The following is a 21,488-nucleotide window of genomic DNA, read 5'->3' as shown; positions in this document are numbered from 1 at the left end:
GAACCTCTGCTCCTCTAAGCAGCTACATTCGCTCACCTGAAACTGCTTTCTCCCATCTTGTTCCAGTGTGTTCCAGAAACTTGCCAGGGGATGTGAGCCAAGGGCCTAGTGAATGCTGCCCCCTTCTGGAAGAGGAGGGAAGCGCTCTCCTCTCCTGCTCAAACCTCATTGCAGGACTAGATGGAAAAATTCTAGTCTCTATGCTTTCTTTCTCAATCACCCGGGTTATTAGCAAACAACTACACAGTATGAGCAAGCGCCCGAGATGCTTTAAAAAACTGTTGGATTGTACCGGGGATTCCTAATCAAGAGATGCCGACATTACAAAAATCCACTTTACCTTATTGGGCCTCTGCTAACTGAGCAAATGAGGGCTTCAGAGAAAGAGTCCAACCATTAAACTATACATCCCAATCCTGGCACTGCTGAGAAAATGTAGGGCTACCATTTTATCTCATTGATAACATTCTTAGCCAAAGGCAATCTACTTTCAACAGATCATTAAGTAGAAATAAGTACAATGTTATTAGCACAGAGACCAAGAGACAGTAAAAAGGACACAGACACAGACACACACACACAGTACTGGGTATTCTGTGAACCATGTCCCCCCTCACTTATTAATTTCTATAACTCTGTAACCTTATTTATATACTGATATTACTACATAATATAAAAGATGTTTTTAATGGAATCACCCAAATTCATGGTGTATTTTGCAATAACAAATTTAATCCAAACTGTTGTTAGGTCTACAGATATTATAGGGAAAAACGCCTGACCGTAAAGTCAGGTATAAACAGATACTGTTTGTACATATTGTTAATAAACACACTACTACATTTTCTGTATTTTAATAGTCACAGAAAAAAAAGGGATCACTACACAAGTATCCTTTGGAAACTTAATCGATTTGGCTTCTGAGTTTGGCTGGAAAGTTTGGAGGGCAAAAGGCATTGATTGCATTATCCAAATCAAGAGCTTGGAGAGTTAGGTATAGCTTAAAATTTTTCCTTGATTCTATTCTGATGTGAAACAACAGTTCTATAATCAAAATCTCAAATCTCTCCTACCTGCAACAGCTGCTCAGCAAAGTCTTCAGGGCAGATTCAGAGAATCCAGAACACCCAGAAAGGTTTAATCGCACTAAATTTGTGTTCTGAGCAAGATTGCTGGAGAAAGAAGACAAAGTCATAAGAACACCAACAAGACACTCACTCAGTCAACAAGCACGAGGCTAAGTGAGATAGTTAAAAGCACACAGGCCTCTGAGTCAGAAGTGAGTTTAAATTCACATCTTACTATCTGGATGACACCAAGCAGGACGTTTTGCCTTTGTTTATTATCATCTGTGAAATGGCAAGATCAGTACCTTTTTGGTAGGGTTGTTAAAATTAAATGATATAATGTAATAAAGGCCTTAATAGTGCCTGGCACAGAGAGTCAGTCCACAACAAACACGGATCAATGTACTTTAAAAAAAACAAAAATAAAAAAACAACCCAGCAATGAAATAAACATTTTTCCATTTCACCCACAATTGGTAAACTTCTACTTATAAAGTCACTAGGTTCTTTCAATCTTGCCCTCTCCTCTACATTCCCAAATGCCTCATGTTAGTGAAATAGTGATTAAGAGTGAGAGTTCTGGAATCATACTATATTGCCAGGTTCAAATCTTGGTTCTGCCACCTACTAACTGTGTGACTTTGGACAAGTTATTCAGCCTCTCTGTTCCTCAGTTTCCACATCTGTAAAAAGGGAACAATAAGAACATACTTCATGGGGTTGCTGTGAGGATTAAATCAGAATATCTCTAAAGAATCTAGTATCTGGCACATGGTACGTGCTCAATAAATGTTAGCTGCTATTATTATCATTATCTATTTTTTCCCATCAGGTATCATCATTTCTTACCTGAATGAATACAATAGTATCTTAACTAATCTAGTTTCTTTTATGTCTGACTGACCCTCTGAGATGCCCAGTGAGTTAATTTTCTCAAATTCAACTCTGACATGTTCCTTCCATCCTCAGAACCACTCTCCTCTCCTCACCACACTTCCCTCTTCACAGCGCACAACAGAATCCAGACTTCTTCCAGCGTGGCAGGGGCCCACTCCACTATGATCTGGTCTCTGACCACCCTCACCTGTCATCTCCCTCACTGAGCCCCACGCTCCAGCAATTCCCGACCACTTCAGAGTTTAGACCCAACCAGACTGCTTCCTTCCCCATATCGTGGGGAGAACTCCTACCTATGTATTTTCAATACTCAGCTTAAGAGTCACTTCCTCTGAGAAGGCTGCCTTCTCGAAATTTAATTAGGTCTCTGTGTGTTGCCACACATTCACCAACGTACCTAACAAACACACAGCACTGTAATTACTTGTTTCTCCCATGAATGAGGGAGGGACCATGCCTTGATTCATCCCTGTATGTCTAGAACCTAGCACGAGCCCTGGCAATATAGTTAGCATGCAAACTTTGATTGCCTAGGTGAGTCCTGGAAAGTTTTGCAGAAGCTGGTACACTGCACTGGATATTTTCTGAGTCCATCTGGATATGGACAGGACACCCCAGGTACACTCAGGAAACAAAATTAACAAAACAACTGCCTTTGTGACACGCTCCTGGCTGCCACTCACTTGACAATGGGATCTGAAAGCCGTAGGCCTTCTAGACTGAGATTCTGCAACTTGGAGCAGTGAGACAGAAGGCCGTGGAGGGTAGACACATCGATCACCGAGTTCGACAGGTCCATGTGCTGTACACGAAAAGGGCTGAACACAGAAGGAATAAAAAGAGGTTCCACAAGGTGGCTCACACCAGCAAATCCAGATCACATCCGACCCTTCTCCTCCCCACCTGGGCAGTCCATCACAGACAAGACCCTAAATACTCATTTCAAATATTAGCTATAGTTTTGGTCATAAAATAAGTTGCTACTAGCTAATTCCCACACTCGTTTGTTTTAAAATTCACGAGCATTTTTGCCAAGTCCAGATGTTGTGCCAATATAGTCCCACGTAGAAAATTAATTAATGGGCACCGTGAGAAGGAGCTGGATGTGGATGACAAAAAGGTTATGCCGGGCTTCCCTGGTGGTGCAGTGGCTGAGAGTCCGCCTGACGATGCAGGGGACACGAGTTCATGCCCCGGTCCGGGAAGATCCTACATGCTGCGGAGTGGCTGGGCCCGTGAGCCATGGCCGCTGAGCCTGCGCGTTCGGAGGAGCCTGTGCTCCGCAGCGGGAGGGGCCACGACAGTGAGAGGCCCGCGTAACGCAAAAAAAAAAAAACCACACACACACCAAAAGAGGGCCTTTTTTTTCCAGATGCAAATTTGTCCACAATAGGATCAGAAACTCAAGAGTAACAAAGCCTGAAAGGATGCCTCACATTTTTTCTTGATCAGAAATGGGCAGTGGGGAAATAGCTGGGCTGCCTTGCATCTGTTGGTGAGGGCTCTGCTTGGCTCCTGCCTCATGGGACTCCGGACACCCATCTACTGAGGACCCCAAGTACATCTAAGACCCTGGGAAGAGCCCAAGAGCAACCCTGCGTTAAAATGGGAATGATGTCACTGAAACCTGTGCCATGTTTCAACACAAAGGTTACGCGGCAAGATATGCAACTAACTCTCCATTATGCACAGGTGACCTGCCATAGGGCATACAGCTGAATATAGGAAAAAAGACATTTTGATCTGTTTTCCAACCCAAGATTTTCCAGGAATTTTCCTTTCTTACCTGAAACGTTCAACAAACGGTTGGTCCATAAACGATCGTGGGCAGCGGAAGGCAACCACCCCTCGAGACAGCAGCCGACCAACCACGTCTGGGTGGAGGTTTCTGCCCGTGAGGTCTAAGGTCTGCCAGAGAGACTCGTCGAACCTGGGAAAGAGGAGGTGCTGTGTTTGGTAAGCCGGGACACTGGTTACTGGAGGCCCTCGACACCGTTACTAACGTGAGGACACAGCCACTAAATTGCCTTGAAGCAAATTCCGAAGGCACCTTTGTTTTTGACTCCACAATTACCTATGGTATTTTTAAGGCATTTTTGAATAGCTCTTGGTCCTATCACGCATAAGCTTTTATCTTCCTCTTTATATGGATTTCCAATTTAGTTGGTTCAATGCTATCAGGTGCAATGCAATGATCTAGAACCAGAGAATACAATTGCAGGGTTCGAATCAACTCGATAACTTTAAAAATGATTGTTCAAATCACTCAACTGATTACCGAACGAGTAGATAGGTTCAAAATGGCCCAAACGATCCCACTTGAGAAGCGTGAACAGGCTACCTCTATTACCCTAACGAACGTGTAAATGTACCTGAAAGAAGGAAAGTTTTTACCACTTTATTATGAGACAGAGTTATCAGATATCTATTAGGAAAAAGTCATAGTTCAGCTCTGTTTTACAATATCTTAAAAGCTTAAAATATATATATATGCACAAAAATATAGGTATATACATATGAACTAATGGGAAGGAAAAAAGTAAAAATATTTAGATTTTGGATAGTGTTTCTGAAGCAAAAACGAGGTACCAAAATGCACGAAACACGATAAAGCTTTAATACCCAGAGATTAATTCAATTTAACAAAAACATGAGATCAAGCCCATGAGGAGACATTTTAAATATCTACAAGAATTTTACTTTTTAATACTGCTTGCAGACCACTGGCTAGAGCTTCGAAATAATTCTACACAAATTGTCAACATGTTATTCAACCTCTATTATTAAGAAGGTAGGACTGCAGTGCCTGGCATATAACAAGTGCCTAATAAATGTCAGTTATAACTTTTACGACAGTTGAAATGAAGATGTATAGACTCTGCATGGAGAAGACAGCCGGCGGAAAAAGAAAATCAAGATGGGGTCACTTGGGCGGGGATAAGTGAAAGTCAACCACCATTTACCTGCTCCAGTATTCCAGGTGCGCAGACCTCTCTGTGGCTCTTCTAAGCAGATACAGTCAGCCCTCCCTATCCACGGGTTCTGCATTCGCGGATTCAAGCAACCACACATCCCCGGATACAGAGACAGACTGTCCTACGCCATTTTATATAAGGGACTTGAGCATCTGTGGATTTTGGTATCCACAGGAGGTCCTGGAACCAATACCCAGAGGATACCAAGGGACGACTGTAGCCCACGCCTGTAAATACCTAGAGTGTCTTATTTCCAGCACACCCGTGAATGGGAAGGGTAGGGGCTCCTGCTGTCTCACAACGAGAGTCCTAGATGTGTGGAGGGAGAAGAGAGACAGATGGCCTTGAAGCACAAAGCGAAGCATGGCCAGAGGTTAATGGGTAGGAGAAAAGGTGAAGATGGAAAGGCAGTCATTTCCTCCCCGCTTCTGGCCCGTTACTGCCATCCCAGCTCACCAAGACTCCCCCCTGCAGCTCACCGTCCACACCTGAAAAGTGCTGCCCCTGAACCAACAAAAACCCCAACAACTGTCGGTTGCCACGCGCTGAACGTTTCTACGAGCTGAGCACTGCCCTGGCATCTTTATACCGCATCCTCACAGCGGCGCTGTCCCGAAGGTACCGTCACCCCCATTTAATATATGGGGGGGGAACTGAAGCTCAGAAGTGTCAAGAACCTCGCTCAGGTTCCCCCAAAGCCTAAGCGGCAGAGGCTGGCTTCCCACTCAGGTCTAATGCCAGATCCTCGAGTTCTCTCTCACTGCACTCACTGCCCAGCCCAGCCGGCGGGTGGGCAGCAGCTATGCCTTCGCGCACGCCCATCACTCCCCTCACTCTCGGTACGTTGCCCAATAAACACGGGTTACACTGAATACAGGGAAAGGAGGTTTTCAGAAATGGGGTAAGTCACTTCCGGTAGCTCCCTCTCTTCACTCTGAAATAAGACACTGATTATTAATAAAAGGGAGAAGATACCTAGTCTGCTTTGTGCTGCTATATTTTTCTTGGTTTTCAGTTTCAGCAGACCCAAATGAATAACTAAATAACCCTTCTTTTCTCCTCATCCACATAGAGCAGAAGGGGTGAAAAATACTTACGCTAGATGATACCATCTTTTACAAACACTGGAGACTTTCAGAAGTTCAGGGAGGCACAGACAGGAGAAGATTCCTAAGAGCAGCTCGTCTGGAAGGGAGTCCCATGAAACACCTTTGAGGGGGAAAAAAAAAGAAAAAGTGTCTTCCCATCACGATTCTTTTGCCCTATCAAGTTTACTGAACCTTTTCATGCACTTAAAGCATATACAACACGTAGCTTAAACAGGGGAATTTAATGCTAAATGAATTCCTCATCCTCACAAATGTTTTTCTGTTTACCCACTGTCTATGTACCCTGAAGTGGGTACCATACTTTTTCAGCAAAGGAGAAAAGAGAACATCAAGAATACTTTTCATAACAGTCTTCTCTTCAGTGCCCACCAGCCAGTCTTAGGCAAGAACGATACTAACAGTGGTTCACAGCAAGTCCCACGCCGCTCAGATCTCAGACAGCAATGTCTAAGACATCACGATGCTTTTGGTTGCTAAGGAACGCCTCACTTCTCTCTGAAGTGGATTCAGTGGTGGATTTATCAAGTAGTGACCTTATTTAAAAGGCAAAACGAACCTTTCTCCCTCTTCTTTCAGGTTTACAGAAAGCACTCAGAAGTCAATTTACCTACAAGTGCAATATCAAAAAGGTGTTCCCATCTATTAATTCAACAAATATGTACTGAGCACTTAACTCTGAAGCCAGGGATCATTTCAGGTGTTGGGGCGAAAGCAGAAAACAAGACAGACAGAATACTTTTTCATGGAACTTACATTCCGGCGGGAGGAAATGATCACGTGATATTAGATGATATGCTAAAAATTGTTCAATATGTTAAAAAGTACATGATATGTTCAAATTGATTAGTGCTATGCAGAAAACTTACGTGGGATAGAGGACAGGATGGGGAATACGGGGGCCAGTTGTCAAAGTCTGAGCACAGTGGCCAGGGAAGACCTTACCGAGCCGGTGATCGCTGAGCAAAGGCTGAACAGAGAGGGGGCCAGCCTTGTGAGTCTCTGGGGTGTGTTCGAGGTGCAGGAACAGCATGTCTGTTTTAAGGAACAGCAAGGAGGCCAGTGTAGAACAGAGTGAGCAAGTTGTGGGAATGATGGAAGAGGTCAGAGGGGTGAGGCGGGGCCGGGTCAGACAGGGCTTGAGGAGCCTCAGCTTTGACTCTGAAGGGGGTTCTGAGCACAGGAATGACGGCATCTCACGGAGGTTTTAAAAGGATCACTCTGGCTGCTGTGTACAGAATAAACTGGAGGGAGAAAAAGGTGGATGCAGGAAAACCAGTTTTCTTAGTCTTATAAAAGCAAACTCTAAACAGCTATTCAACAAGTATTAAACTCTCACATACGAATGTACAGATTAACCCACAAGATCGGGTTAACATGACAATGGCCTAGAAGGAAATAAGTACGCACCGAAGAAATACTGAGTGATTTAGATTAGATTTAGAGTGGTTAGATGAGTTCAATAACTTGCCTTCTCAGTCTCTCTCTACCTCCAAGCCACCTGCTACACCAATTCTAGTGCTATCCTCTCCTCTCTGTGATGGTTAATTTTAGTATCAACTTGACTGGGTCAGGGGGTGCCCAGATATTTTGGTTGAACACTATTCTGGGCGTCTCTGTGAGGGTGTTTCAGGATGAGATGAACATTTGATCAATGGACTGAGAAAAGCAGATTGCCTTCCCCAGTTGTGGGCTTGCCTCATCCAATCCAAGGCCAGGTTAGACCAAAAGGCTGATGAACGGAGAACTGTCTCTCTCTCCTGTCTCTGAGCCGGGACCTGGGTCTCCTCCTGCCTTCAGACCTGGATTGAAACTTGTAGCACCTGCTCTTCGGGGTCTCAGGTCTTTGGGACTGAAGATCTTGGGACTTTTCAGCTTCCAGCACTGCGCAAGCCAATCCCTTATTAATAAATCTCCCTATATCTCCTATTTGTTCAGTGTCACTGGAGAACCCTAACACTCCCACCTCCCCATTGACACTTAAAAGGTGTCAGTGTTTACTGAACACGGACATTACACCAGGCTCTGTGGAGAACACGATGGAGAGCTGGAGAGAGCATGGAGGAGAGTGATAAACATGGCAGTCCGACTCTTTTCTCCTATTCCTGGGCAATCTTTGGAAAACGTCCGTGCCCATCCCTCAATGAGACCCTTCGGTGGTGTCCCGTGAATATTCAGCCTAAAGTCTATATTGCTTAGCATGAAATTCAAAGCTTTCTGGCAGTGCCCCACCTAGTTTTCTAGGTTCATTATCTAGAAATATGCTCCAGCCATTTGGAGCTACTTGGAATTCTCAGAATGAGTCATCCTTCGTCACATCTCAATGCCTCTGTACATGCTGTGCCCGCCCCCGACTGCTATTAATTTAACATCAAGTGACCATTAATGCCCCAACTCCTATGGACGGCTTCCCATGACATCACCAAGAACAGGTGGCTTTTTAAACCACGATTTCATTATTTGCTTACTCACCTGGGTAGGCCCCCACAAGGCCATGGGTTCTTGAGAATGAGAACCCGATTTTTTTTTCTTTTTTTAAACAGTCTTTGCATTCTAAGGACACAATGCCTGATACATTCATCCATTCATATATTTATTGAACATGTCCTATATGCTGAGATCTGTTCTACAGACAAAGATGAACAGGGCATGGCCTGCTCAGACTTTCAGAGACACAGATAAATAAACAGGAAATTCCAAGCAAGTATCACCATGGGCTGCGGTAGGGTTCAGGGTGCTGTGCTGTGCTGTGCAGGGTATGGGGGTGGAGCAGTGGTCAGGGAAGTAGCCTCTACGGAAACATGAGGAGGAGAGATGCAGCTGCTCAATGAACCCCTGCCCCTCCCTCTCTAGAGAATAAAATAAAGGACTGACTGAGGCTCTGAAACCTAGGGGCAGATGGAGGAAGGCAGATAGATCATCCATGCTGAGCCTGGACCATGTTCTGGGCAGGTAGCTCCAACAAACCTCCATCACTGCCACACAGCTCCTGGTCCAAGGTCAGTGTGGACAGAGCTTCTCCAACAGGGCTCCTGTCCTGCTCCCCAAACTGGAGAAAAGTTTTTCTTCCATTAACTCTTCTTAACTCCCTGACCTCTGCTGCTTCTCGCGTATACAGATCAGATGCTGGCATTTCATTCGGCAAAAAAAATCACACACTTAGTCACTTCGAACCTAACATGTTGAGATTTTTACTATGATCGGCACAGACCATCCTGACACCACGTGCTTGACCCCCGCCACAAGTGTAAGGACTACTGGATTGAGGAAGGAGCACAGCTTCGACTGGAATTCGACTACATTGCCTCCAAGACTACGAACCTTAGGCAAGTTACTCAATCCCTCTGGGGCTCGGTTTCTTCATCTGTAGGAATGGGAATCAGAAGGTTTATCTTGCAAAGTTGTTCACTATGAAGATTAAATAACTTATGACAAGAGGTCAAGCAGTGGAGAGTCAAACTTTCTCTTTCTTGCCTCTATTCCTCTCCTTCCTCCATAAAATCTGTACATTTTCCTCTTGTAACCTTTTCTTTTCAATGCTGCTTGGAATTTTCACCTACGTGAAAACACCCACGGTGGGAGTAGGGTTTGGACAAGGGCTGCCTGGTATGATTTACTGAGACCCCCAAACTGTCTTCTACCCGAGTTTGGGGTCCCCAGAAGCAGATCCTGAGAACATGAACTAAAGTAGTTTATTTGGGAAGTGATCTCAAAAGTACTGGAAAGAGGGAGGCGAGACATGGAAGGGCAGGAAGCCAATTTGGGTATGTGAATAAGCAGATTACCGCTATGGGCAACTGGGTTCCAAATCTGCAGGGCACTCCAGGGAAGCATATGGCACCTGCCCCAGAGTGGTCCCAGCCAAGGGCACAGGTGCTGGGGGCATTAATCCACCAACTGCTGTCAGTCGTTGGTTGGCGGCTTCTGGGAAAGGGCAGGAATGTTGACTGCCTAGCACCTCTGCCCAGAGAAAGCCCTCAAACACAGTGTCATCTACATGGAGGAGAAAGCCTTCGGCATAAAAGGGAATGGTGACCTTCAAGGAGCTATGGATGGGGCACCAAAATGTCTACCAAAGATGGTGAGGAAAGGAAATAGGGAAGCTTGTTGTGAAGTGTAGGGCAGGAGAAATACATAATGAACTTGATGCTTCCCATTTTATTAGAAAGACATAAGAAATCAAGAACAATTAGAATATGAGATCAGTAATTCAAATGCTAGAAGGAAAATGTGGCAAGCGATGAATGCAGATGTTTTCCGAGGACAGCAAAGCCAGGCAATGAAGCCACACAAGTAAGCTAAGTCTAGAATTAGGAGGGCTTTGCACTGCAATGTCCATCTTCACCTGCCCAGCTCCTAGCCATCCTTCAGACCTCAGATTAAGTGTCACTCTCTCAGAGGAGCATTCCCAGGTCACCACCACAGCCCCCATACCCAGATTTGCACATCTAGCACCCAGCACAATACCTGACACATAACAGGCATTCACTAAATCATTGCTCAGTGCGTTATACCTTTTACTCTCCCTTCACGCAAACTGTGACCGTGCTAATTCTGTATCTGTGTGACTGGTTAACCTTCCTTAACCGATTAACTGCTACACCTGGTGCCTAGGACAAACCTGGCGATGAACATTAGAAAGTACTCAACTGATATTACACAAAGGAATGACTGACACCCAAGAGAAGAATGCTGGCTTTATTTTATAGACAGGCAAGACTGTCGGCCTCTTAGGACCAGTTTCCTCATTTGTAAAATGACAAGGCTGGCCTAAGGCTCCACTTTGATACACATTCCTGGGTGACTAACTAATGCACGGGTATGTAAGTACAGTCCCTGCCTGGTGGCCTCAGTGGGAGACAAACTAATAGACAAAAACATAACCTGGCACTTAAAACTGCCCTTTACCGAGAGCCCTAAAAAGTCTCAGACATTTATTAATGCACACTGATTCTAATGTGTCCGTGTCCTAAGTCGTAGTATCCCGTTTTATAGATGAGGAAACTTGTCTTAGCGGGGTTATTAACTAACCTCACCAAGGTGCTATCAACGATTAGGTGGCAGAGCTAAGAGGCCAACGTGGGTCTCTTCTGTCTGTTTCCAAACCCCACATCCTGAGGTGAAGGCACAGGGCCACAGAGGAGGACGTCTGAAGGCTGGCCAGGTGGTACGGGGCACAGTACCTGCAAAGGAATGGCACGGCCCTGTACGTGTTTGGGGAGGATGAGGCTAAAGACAGAAACCCGGGGACACAGGTAGTGTCCTCTGTCAGCCTTGGAGGTGGGGGGGAGGGGCTTCACGAGAAGATGTAACTGTGACTAAAGGTACAGGTCACACAACCAGCAAATGGCAGGCTGGGAATCCAAACCCAGGTCTGACTCCAAAGCCTGCCCTCTTTCTACCCTAGGATTCTCTCTCCTATTCTGAGTACTTAATTTTCTACAAGTTTTTTACAAGGTGAGAATTAAATCTGACTTGCTACAGAAAAAGGAATCTATCAGGGCTTGGGAGGGAGGGGAGAGCGGAGAGGGAAGTAAGACAAAGATGCCGAGAGCTCTCAGCGGGTCAGCGAGCAGATGGAAGGCGCGATGGCCAAGAAAATGCACAGCCTCGGCGAGCAGCCAAGTACCCAGGGCTCCATGGAGCCGATCACAGGACCACACTGACGCTGATTCTAGGGCCCCTGGTAGGGATGAAGGCCAGGAGGCGGGGCAGGGGGTGTTTCACAGCCTGAAAGTGGGTGCTGTTCCAGCAGAAGAGGCAGAGTCTGTCTTCATGTAGCTGCCCCCGCGGCTGGTATCCAGGCTTGGGATATGCTTAATCTAATTTTACTTCCCATATTTAATTCTCAAAACATCGACCATCTGTTTCCTGGATTCCTGACTACACTGCTGCCTGGTCTGTCTGCCCAGAGAGGATGAGAAAGTCCAGAGCGAGTCTTTCTTCCACTCACCTCTTCTAAACCCTCCAAGGCTGCACACCAGACCTGCACAGTAAGGAGAAGAATCAACCCCACGGACTCTAGTCTTCAACGACGTGGAAGCAGTTCAACATACTTCAGAGCCATGAAAGGTGAAAACTGGCCAGATTCACAAACTTGTTAGTCACCACCCTCAGCCACCAGTATCACCACTTATTCCTCCGGTGTAAAGCCAGCTGTCCACTTCTGTAACCTCATCACCTCCCATCCTCTTGAAGTCCTCTGGAAACAGTGCTTGTTGAAGAGTCTTCGATGCATTAGGGCTTTGCAGTATAGGTAACACCTTACTCGACATGTTTATTTCTTCACCTATACTCAGATGCAGATTCAAACTCCAAAGTCATCTCAGTCTTTGATCCTTAAAGCCACCCGTCTCTTTAAGCACAGATAAACAATTATACGTGAAGGATAAGCAGGTACAGGTATTCACATCTACTGTTTTCTGGGGTTTTTGTTTGTTTGTTTGTTTTTTAAGGGTGGAGGCTCACCTCATGTTCATGCTTTTGCTAGCTTGTTTTAAGTACTAACAACTCATGCTTCCTTTCTGGGAAACTACAAACAGATTCTGCCATCCGGGATGAGGTTTCCTTCCTCTTCCTACAAATCATTAAGAGAAACACTAGACCATGCTAGCTCTTGGTATTTTGGGTTTTTTATTTTTATTTTTTGGCTGGCTAGACAAAACTGAAAAAAGCAAAACAGGAAAAAACTAAAACTGGGGTCCTCAATGACCCCTCTCAACCCCATATTTCCATGCTCAACCCTGGGATGTGGGAAGAGTAACTAAGAAACCATGGAAATTGGGATTTGGAGAATTAGGTACAGGGTACAAGCTCTAGGAGAGCAGGATCTTTGGTCCATTATGTTCACTGCTGGATCCCCAATCTCTAGAACGATGCTCCATCAACATTTGCTGAATGAATGAAAGGAAGCTAGAGGGCAAAGGAAAGGTTCTTGGGAGGGTCTTGTAAAGGCTCTTTCAGAGCTGAGTTTTGGGAGCTGTGGGCTGAGATTCATTGGTGAGTCATGAAATCAATTTCTTTGATGAGCATTGTTTTGAAAGAATGGAATGGAAGAGCATAGGAAATACCTTAGGAAGGAGAAATCTAGTTTTGTGAAATTTTGGTTCCAGATACACACCCAGCATTGCAATGTAAAATATATTTCTTATTGGTTATTAAAAAACAAAAAGGAAAGAAAGGGAGAGAAGGGAGGAAAAATGTTTGCCTGGGGATATTTTAAAGCAGATTCCCAGGCTCAAGGCAGGACTTCTGGGATCAGAATTTCTGGAATTTTGCACTTTGAACATGTTCCCTTGGGGATACCAGCAGGCTCTAAACTTTGGAGTCTCCAGTCTGAAAACCACTGTGGGGCTTGGAATCTGAAGCAGTTTAACAGCCACGGGAGAGCTGATCAACAAATCAGTTCAAGAGCGTTTCCATGGCTGTGCCCCGTTTGGGAGGTCGGGGGTGGAGAGATGGGGGGTGCAGAAGACGGGGGACCAGGACAGGCATTTAACAACCATGAATAAGATGCAGTTGTTCTCTTTCTGTCCATTACTGACCTCATCACTGGGCCATTTCCTCCTCCCGACTCCTTCTACACACTCACCCCAAAGGTCAATCAGACCTGTCCTGGTATGGGTTGGCCACAACGTTTTCATCTCCCAAACTAAACAGATGAAGAGGATTTAGTCACCAGATGTGAGCCTGGCTTGGGGCCGGCAGAAAAGGAAGACTGCAGAGTGAAAAACCAAGAACAACTCACACAGCCCAGGGCCACTGTCATCAGATAGCAATGGAAAGCAGGTGTGGCCTGTTCCAGCCGAATCCTGCAGCGCTCTTAGCCACCTGTCCCGACAACTGCAGACAAAACTCGCTTGCATGATGATCCAGCACCACTGGAGGCCCAGGGGGAACCCTCTACACCAGCTGTCCCTCACCCTGCATCCTGGCTCTCACCCTCCCCCTCCACACCAATTAACCAATCTCTCCTGTGCGTAATTCCAAGCACAGACACAGCATAGAACTGGTTTCCCTCCCTGCCTCTCTCTTAGGTCACAACAAACATAAAACTCACGATTGTTTTCCTCTTACTTCAGATAAATATATATTTTTGAAGTCGATTTTAACAGTCTAGACTCAGTGACTGGACCATTTCCAGATCCTTCTCTCTTTTCTCAGAGCCTCTGCTTTGCTGAGTAGAAGGAGGAAGCGTGTCTACGTCCAGTTGGCATCATCATGGAAGCTTTGGGTCATTCTGGCACAAGGGGCTCCCTCCCTCTGGCCTCCTAGAGCATCTGCTGCCTGAACCACTCAGCAGCTGCTAGTGCGTGAGCTGCCGTCTTTCGCTGTGAGCTTCTCTTCCTATGTATTCTCTTTTCTCCTCAACTTGACTTGCAATTTCCTAGAAGACGGCAGCCATCCCTTGATCTTCTGTCTTGTTTCCATAATGCCTTGCTTTAAAAATGTCATTTGTATTTCCACCCGTGTGTGAATGTGGAAGGACACACAGCGATCACTCCACGTCAGAAGCTATCAGCACTAAAGTCATCAAAAGCTGCTCATCTTAGCAGGAAGCGTCTTTCACCACATTTGGTTAGTCAAGCACCAAATTGCTCGTGCTGCATTCCAGACACTAAAAATAGCAGTGACATGCAATTTTGAAGCAAAAAGATCTACGTGAACAGGGTCAGGCGAACAGGATTAAGGACGAAAGACAAGTGAAGTAGCCTCTCAACTGGGTGTCATTTTGTCCACCAAATTAACTGGATTTACTTGTTGAGTGTGATGTGCAGGGCTCTATGTATACTCTTTCGTCTAATCTTCACAGTAACCCATGAAGTGGGTATTACTATTCCATTTCACAAAGAAACTAAGGAACAGATAGCTCAAACAACTTCCCAAGGTTGGTAAACAGCACAATTGGGATTCGAAGCCAGATGTGCCTGACTTCACCATGATCCTTCACTGCCTTTCTAATTAATCCAACACCAAATATAGAAAAGGTCAAAAGCCAAAAAAACAGATTTTTTTTTTTTTTTTAAAAGCAAGCGAGCAACCAACCAACCCATCAACCGTCCTCAAAGAAAGCCAGATGGGGGAATTCAGGAATATACTTGTTTACCTTGGCTCTGCTAGACTTCATCTTTATTTCTCGACTCTGTCTCTTCTTCTCCATCATGACCCACCCAATTTCAGTCTAGACTATGATAACCTCTTCTACAGACAATTTCAAAGTCTCCTAAGTCTGTCCACTCTAATGTCAGGATCTATCCAGAAGCTGACTGCTGCTTATACTACTCCCACACCTCTTGACAAGTCTCTAAGCTTTTACCCTCAACTCCCCAAAGTTTAGTCTCAACACATCAGTGTGTCCTTTTAAAAGGTCACATCACAACTCTTCAATAGCACCTCTAGCCCGTCTCCCACTACTCTCCCCTTTGCTCATCCACTCTGGGAATATGGCTTCCTTATTGTTCCTTGAACAAACATAACATTCCTCTGCCCCAGGGTCTTTGCACTAGCTGCTCCCTCTGCTTGGGGCTCTCTTCTCCAAGATACTTGCATGGCACATTCCTTCATCTCCTTTAAGCCTTTGTTTAAAGTTCACTGTCCAAGCTGAGGCATTCCCTTAATACCCTACAAACCAGCTTCCCGCCCCAGGACCTCCAATCCCTCTTGGCTTGTTCTATTTTTGTTTTTAGCCATAGCACTTATTCTCATATACTACACACCAGACTTATGTTTACTGCATCCTCTCTCTAGAACAGAAGCTCCATGAGGGTAGAAATGCTTTGTGTTGCTCACTGCTGTATCCCCAGCACCTAGAACAATGCCTAGCACACAGAACGTGCTCAGCAAATATTTGCTGAATTAATGTTTTACATGGCTTGCCAGCAAGAAAAACTGATAACCCCAGGTCAATGCACTATGTTTACCTTATGGGCTTTGAGTACTCCCGGGGCTCTGATCCACTCTGGGAGGCATTTATTCACCTGCTTGAGAAGCCTGGGAACTATTAAGAGCAGAATGATGTGGTGAGTTCTACATTTTAATCAGTTCACTCTAGCTCTGGGGGATGGATCTGGGGAGGTTAAGGCTGGAATTATGAGTCCATTCCAGTAACCAGGCAAGAGATGATGAGAGCCTGAGAAATATTTAGGAGACAAGAGGGAAAGATTCAATGATTGGTTGGATGTTGGGGGATGGTGGGAATCTGACTAACCTTCAGGTTTGGGGGTTGGGGAACTGAACAGATAACACGGTTAGTAATGAAGACAGAGCATACAGAAGATCTCACTTGGGAATGGACCTGGGAAGATAAGTCTCCTCCCCTTAGTTCAACATTCACTTTAGCAGCCCCTTGACAAATAACTGAAGTGATTATGGCAAAAAGCTCAACCAGGGCTACAGAGCAGCAGAATATAAACAAAAAGAATCCTAGAGGATCATTGCTTTGTTCCCAGTTGTCAGTGGCAGCGAGCTGGCCTTTGACCAGGCAGAGTCCCTCCTAAAGAAAGAGTATGGAGTGTCTTTTCATGGGTTAAAAGTCGGTCGTGCCCCTTAAGAGATACACATACCAACATTTCTGTAAACTTCAGAGACAATGAGTTGTCCCATTTCTTTGGAAAATAACTTCAGAATTCAGTAATTTTAAAAGAGCCCCATCCTAAAGGCCCCTGAACAAAGGTTTACCAACAAAATAGTTTAATCCACCACTTACTGGACTGATAGTTTTACCCTCATACCTTACCTGGAAAGTTCTCTCGATTTAGCTTAGGTCTGCGGACAATCACAAAGTCCTTGTCATTCCCTTTGCTCTTTAGCCGTTTTCGTGGGGGGCTCTGCGGGTGGCCCAGGTTTGAAAGCAGTTCCTGGGGGATGTTCTCACTGTCCACCTCCTCCTTCTCCAGGTTGGAGACCCCCATGCCTGAAAGCAGTTCAGAAGTCTTGCTAGAATCCCATCCCCACGTGAAGCTGGTGGTAACGTTGCTACTCTGGTCGGGAATCTCCTGGAGGTGTTTCCTGCAGAAACGCACAATAGCCCCACGTTCCTTTCAAAAACACACCCGTAAATAATTCCAAGGTAGGCCTAAAGGAAGCTGCAAGTTATGCATTGCAGAAAACTTTCACAGCAGCTAACTAAATTGCATTTCTACGCGCCGGCGGCGAGTTCCCAAGAATAAAAGAGAAAATAACCAAACAAATCGAACACATCGAAAAGTCTTTTCGATTTACGATCATGCAGAAGGCCTCAAGAATTTCTTAAAGTGGAAGGAACAGACAAGGAAAGAGGGAGGGCAATCATACAGTGATTGAAAACAGCAGCCGGAAAGCCCAATAAGGGAAGCCAAATAAAATCGCACGCTGATCACCGCGCTAAAGCATCCACCCATCCACGTTTTCCCAAAGAAGAGGCCAAGCAACCATTCACATTACAGCATTACTAACAATATTAGCAAGTAGCAAAATTCGCGGCCTAAAAGAATTAAGACGGTCCATTCATGTCTGCCCCTTTTTGCAATCGGTTTACCGGTGCATGGCGTCCGCAGGTTCGGGAGTTTTAAATGCGTGCATTAATTGCAGAGGTAGCCGCCTCCCGGATTCCCGCTTTGGCGCGCGGCGGCGCACTGCGTGCGGCTCCTGCCCCCAGCAGCTAGACCCGCGAACTCTATCAACGTTCCATCCCCGCCGCGCGCGCAGAATTCTTCTGCCCGCTCTCCTCCGCGGCCGCCGTCTGCTGCCCCGCTGCCTGCTGGGAATTGTAGTTTCTGCCCTGCCTGGTAGTGCGGCTGCCTCGCTACTACTTCGTTTCCTTATAGCTTTGCCCGCCTTCAGGATACCCACAACCCCCCGCGGCTACGGGACCGGACGGCCCACAGGGTAGGCGGGGAAGCGGAAGCGGGCGGTGCTCCGGCCGACTGGGAAATGTCAGCTGCTTGATTGGCGTCGGGTTTTCCTTTCCCCGGAACCCGCAGGCCTTCAGGTGACCGCCACCGCCGTCGCCAGGGAGCGTGGGTCCCAGACCCTGGACGGCTGTGGCGGACACGGGGTTTCCCGGTCTTTCTGGACGCTGTCTTGGCGAGATCGGGCGGTGAGCCTGAGGGGGAGAGCGTGAGGCACTTTGGGGTCTGGGGCGGAGCGCGGGCGGAGAGAGAGGGACCCCGGAGACCCAGAGAGGCCGCCGCCGCGGGGCCCACGTCCCCGGCCGCGCCGCCGGCCAGGTGAGAGGTTGCGGCCGCGGGCGTCAGACCTGCTCTCCCCGCTGCCCGGAGCTGCGTTCTCCACCGGGGAGAGGGCGGCCCTTAGCACTAGGTCTGTGGACAGGATCCTTTCTTCATCTGTAAAATAGGCACTGTGGCAAGCGACGCTCATTTCACAGGCTTGGAGTCGGGGTCAAATCGGATAACGCGTGTGAAAGCGCTTTGTAGACGAAAACGCGGTTCAGAAGAGAGGCGGCGGTTTAATTTTAGGGCAGCAGGAGATCACGGTGGTTCCTGTGTGCAGTGGCAACGCTGAGCATCCCCTTGCAGCCTCGAGAAGGCTCATACATGCTAACATGAGAACAAATAAGGTGAGTAATTGTTTGCAAAGGGCTTTCAGTGCAACACTAGGCGCCGCCAGCAAAGCCATTCGGTTGCTCACTCTCAACCAGCTTCTTTCTGTTTGCCTCGCCTCCTGAAAGCACGCTGCTTTTAGCCTCTATCCGCGGAGAAGAGTTTGGAGCTGGTTGGAGTAGAGAGAGTGCCACACTCCGGGTAGGATGACCGTGCGAAATGCATTATGCAAACTGTACTGTAACTGTGACCCTGGGAAAGCAGTGGAAGAGAGATAGGGGAATAGCTTCCAACCCTAATAAAAATGGTTCAGAAGTAAGCAACCCAGCGTCATAAATATATTAGACTATTACTTAAGTATGCTGTGTAGCATGCCTTTTTATTTCTTTTTTTTTTAAAAAAAGCTTCGATTTACACTGGAATTAAACCTCCCTTGCTTGGGTACGTGCTTGTTTCAGACTTGATGCTTAGCTTGAAAAATAACCACTACTTTATAAAATTAATTGAGGGGGTTTTTAAAAAATTTCTTAAAAAAAAAAAGCTTCGATTTACACTGGAATTAAACCTCCCTTGTTTGGGTATGTGCTTGTTTCAGGCTTGATGCTTAGCTTGAAAAATAACCACCCTTTGACAGAGGAAAGCATTCATGAACCTTTAGTTTGTTCCTGAAACTAGGTGAAATTGGTGTAAAGAAGGGATCTGTTCACAGATTGAGTCTGATTGAAGCCAGGTGAAGAATACGAGGCTGAATGTTCACAATTCATTAAACTAATGTTACCTGGAAAATATTTTTAAATGCAGTGTTCTGATGTTTTACATAAAGTGACCTTTAAGCAGTTACCTTCGCTTGAAATCTACATCCTTTTCCCTTAAAATTGCAACTCAGAGGAAATATTTTTAACATAAAAAAGTTATAGTCTCCTTCAGGAAAGTGAACAAGACAGAGGGCGCTTATAAGCTAATGGAGGAGAAAGAACAAACAAGAAAAAATATTTAAAATATTTGAGAATAAACAAAGTTTTGAGGTATAAAGTAATTGGGAGAGGCCACTTTAGATAGATATCTTATAGATAGGAAATTCTAACGGATGGGATGATTCTAAATTTAAAGATAAGAAATATCCTCATACTAGGATTTAGCCTGAGAGCTAGGGAACATTTCTAGTTTTCAGAATACTTGGAATGTCTGAATTAGTGGGCACAAGGTCCTTTATAGGACTTCAGAGAGAGCCTGTCAACTTGGAAAATCAGAATCTTCAAATTGTAGAATAGATATTTCACTAACAGTTTGCTCTGGCAGCAAAAATATTTTAGCTTACTAAAATGGGAATAATTTTTTTCTGCATTCCTTCTAATAATGGCTGTTCTCTTAATATAGTAAGTAAAAGTTTAACTTGGTGAATTGGTACTTTAATATAAGGAATTGTGTCCATTGAAGACTTGAGATTACCAGCTACATAGAGGTTGCTGTTTGGTCTTTTCAAGAACTGCATTATGATTGCTACTGATGTGGATTATTTTGTTTTCCTGATTAATTTTATTCTTTTAATCTACTCAGCACACCCCATGTCCCATTTTAGTGAGAGAGGTATACCATATTTCTAGAAGTAGAATTAGTAGATCAGTATCTAGGACAAATCAATTACATTTTTTTTTATGTCTGCAAATGACATTAGAGTGAGTAATTTCTAGTATTCTTTAGAAGTTTCAGATAGAGTACAAAGTGAGTTTGTAAATTGGGAAAATGTTTCTCATACAAGAGGCAAGAGCATAGTTAGTTACAGCATATTCAATATTAGGGCATGGGACAGGCCAAAAAGGACTAGAAATTACATTCAGCTATAAGTTATGTATATAGCTTATATGTATATATATATTCAGTAGTATATTATTGTTCTTTTTGAAAATCAAATGTGACAAAAGAGATTCTATTTAAATAGAAGTGTGATGTGCTTTTTCCTTAGTTCCATCATAGCATGAAGTAAATCTTAAGGTTTGTTAGTGTTTTTTTATGTTATTTAGCTTAGGTGAACAAAAGACTAAGAACAGTTACATAGCAAGAAGTTTTTATCTGCTAATCAGGTTTCAAAAGATTCCTTTTCCCTCAATTAATTTTATTTTTATTTATTTATTTTTAATTTATTTAGTTAGTTTTGGCTGCATTGGGTCTTTGTTGCTGCACGCGGGCTTTCTCTAGTTGCGGCGAGCGGGGGCTACTCTTTGTTGCGGTGCGTGGGCTTTTCCTTGCGGTGGCTTCTCTTGTTGCGGAGCACGAGCTCTAGGTGCACAGGCTTCAGTAGTTGTGATGCGTGGGCTCAGTAGTTGTGGCACACGGGCTTAGTTGCTCTGCGGCATGTGAGACCTCCCCGGACCAGGGATCGAACCCGTGTCCCCTGCATTGGCAGGCAGATTCTTAACCACTGCGCCACCAGGGAAGCCCCTCAATTAATTTTAAAGTAGATCTAAAAGATCTACTTTTTAAAGTAGTTCTCTGCAGTTTAATACTCTCTATAATGGGCAGATTGGGGCAAGAACAGAAGGGCTCTTTCCCAATTCTGATATGCTCTGTTTTCTTTTTTACTTTCCCCATGTAGATTAGAGTCATATATTATACTTAAGTTATGGCAGCCTTAAAACTGCAAAGTTAAAAAGACTTAGTTAAATTCTATATTAAACATGACTTTATTAGCACTGTCTTTATATATATAAAGAAATAACTAATAGGAGAACGTTTCTACTTTGTTCATTGAAATGAAATGAACAAATGAAAACTGAGCAAAAGAAATGATTTAAACAGTCTAAATTGCATTGAGAAAGTACGTCTGGACTGGAGCAGAGACTCTGGTATCCTAATTGTGAGCCTGGCTCTGTAATCAGGATGCCTCTGAATCCCACTTCTTACCCT

The 21,488-nt window shown here is 45.0% G+C and overlaps 2 protein-coding genes across 3 annotated transcripts in view; one reads left to right on the top strand and one right to left on the bottom strand.

Moving 5' to 3' along the window:
• SKP2 (S-phase kinase associated protein 2) overlaps nucleotides 1-17,730 on the bottom strand; it is a 31,663-nt gene extending 13,933 nt beyond the window's left edge. The window contains exons 1-6 of one of the 2 annotated variants that reach the window (XM_065874420.1): nucleotides 17,561-17,730; nucleotides 16,781-17,081; nucleotides 6,037-6,148; nucleotides 3,751-3,894; nucleotides 2,648-2,782; nucleotides 1,074-1,172 (exon numbers count right to left, since the gene is read on the bottom strand). In XM_065874420.1, coding sequence (XP_065730492.1) covers nucleotides 1,074-1,172; nucleotides 2,648-2,782; nucleotides 3,751-3,894; nucleotides 6,037-6,148; nucleotides 16,781-16,955 — 665 coding nt within the window. In that variant the 5' untranslated portion in view covers nucleotides 16,956-17,081; nucleotides 17,561-17,730. The remainder of the gene's footprint in view (nucleotides 1-1,073; nucleotides 1,173-2,647; nucleotides 2,783-3,750; nucleotides 3,895-6,036; nucleotides 6,149-16,780; nucleotides 17,082-17,560) is intronic. The other variant, XM_065874419.1, reaches the window with a different exon arrangement.
• Nucleotides 17,731-17,934: 204 nt separating this feature from the next.
• The window catches only part of LMBRD2 (LMBR1 domain containing 2), a 50,758-nt gene continuing 47,204 nt past the window's right edge, over nucleotides 17,935-21,488 (top strand). The window contains exon 1 of the mRNA XM_065874338.1: nucleotides 17,935-18,251. The gene's annotated coding sequence lies outside the window, so the exon portion shown is untranslated. The remainder of the gene's footprint in view (nucleotides 18,252-21,488) is intronic.

Source organism: Phocoena phocoena, chromosome 3 (assembly GCF_963924675.1).
Source record: "Phocoena phocoena chromosome 3, mPhoPho1.1, whole genome shotgun sequence".
NCBI classification, from domain to species: Eukaryota; Metazoa; Chordata; class Mammalia; order Artiodactyla; family Phocoenidae; genus Phocoena; species Phocoena phocoena.
The sequence above is the reverse complement of the archived record's forward strand: the minus strand, read 5'-3'. Positions and strand labels throughout refer to the sequence as shown.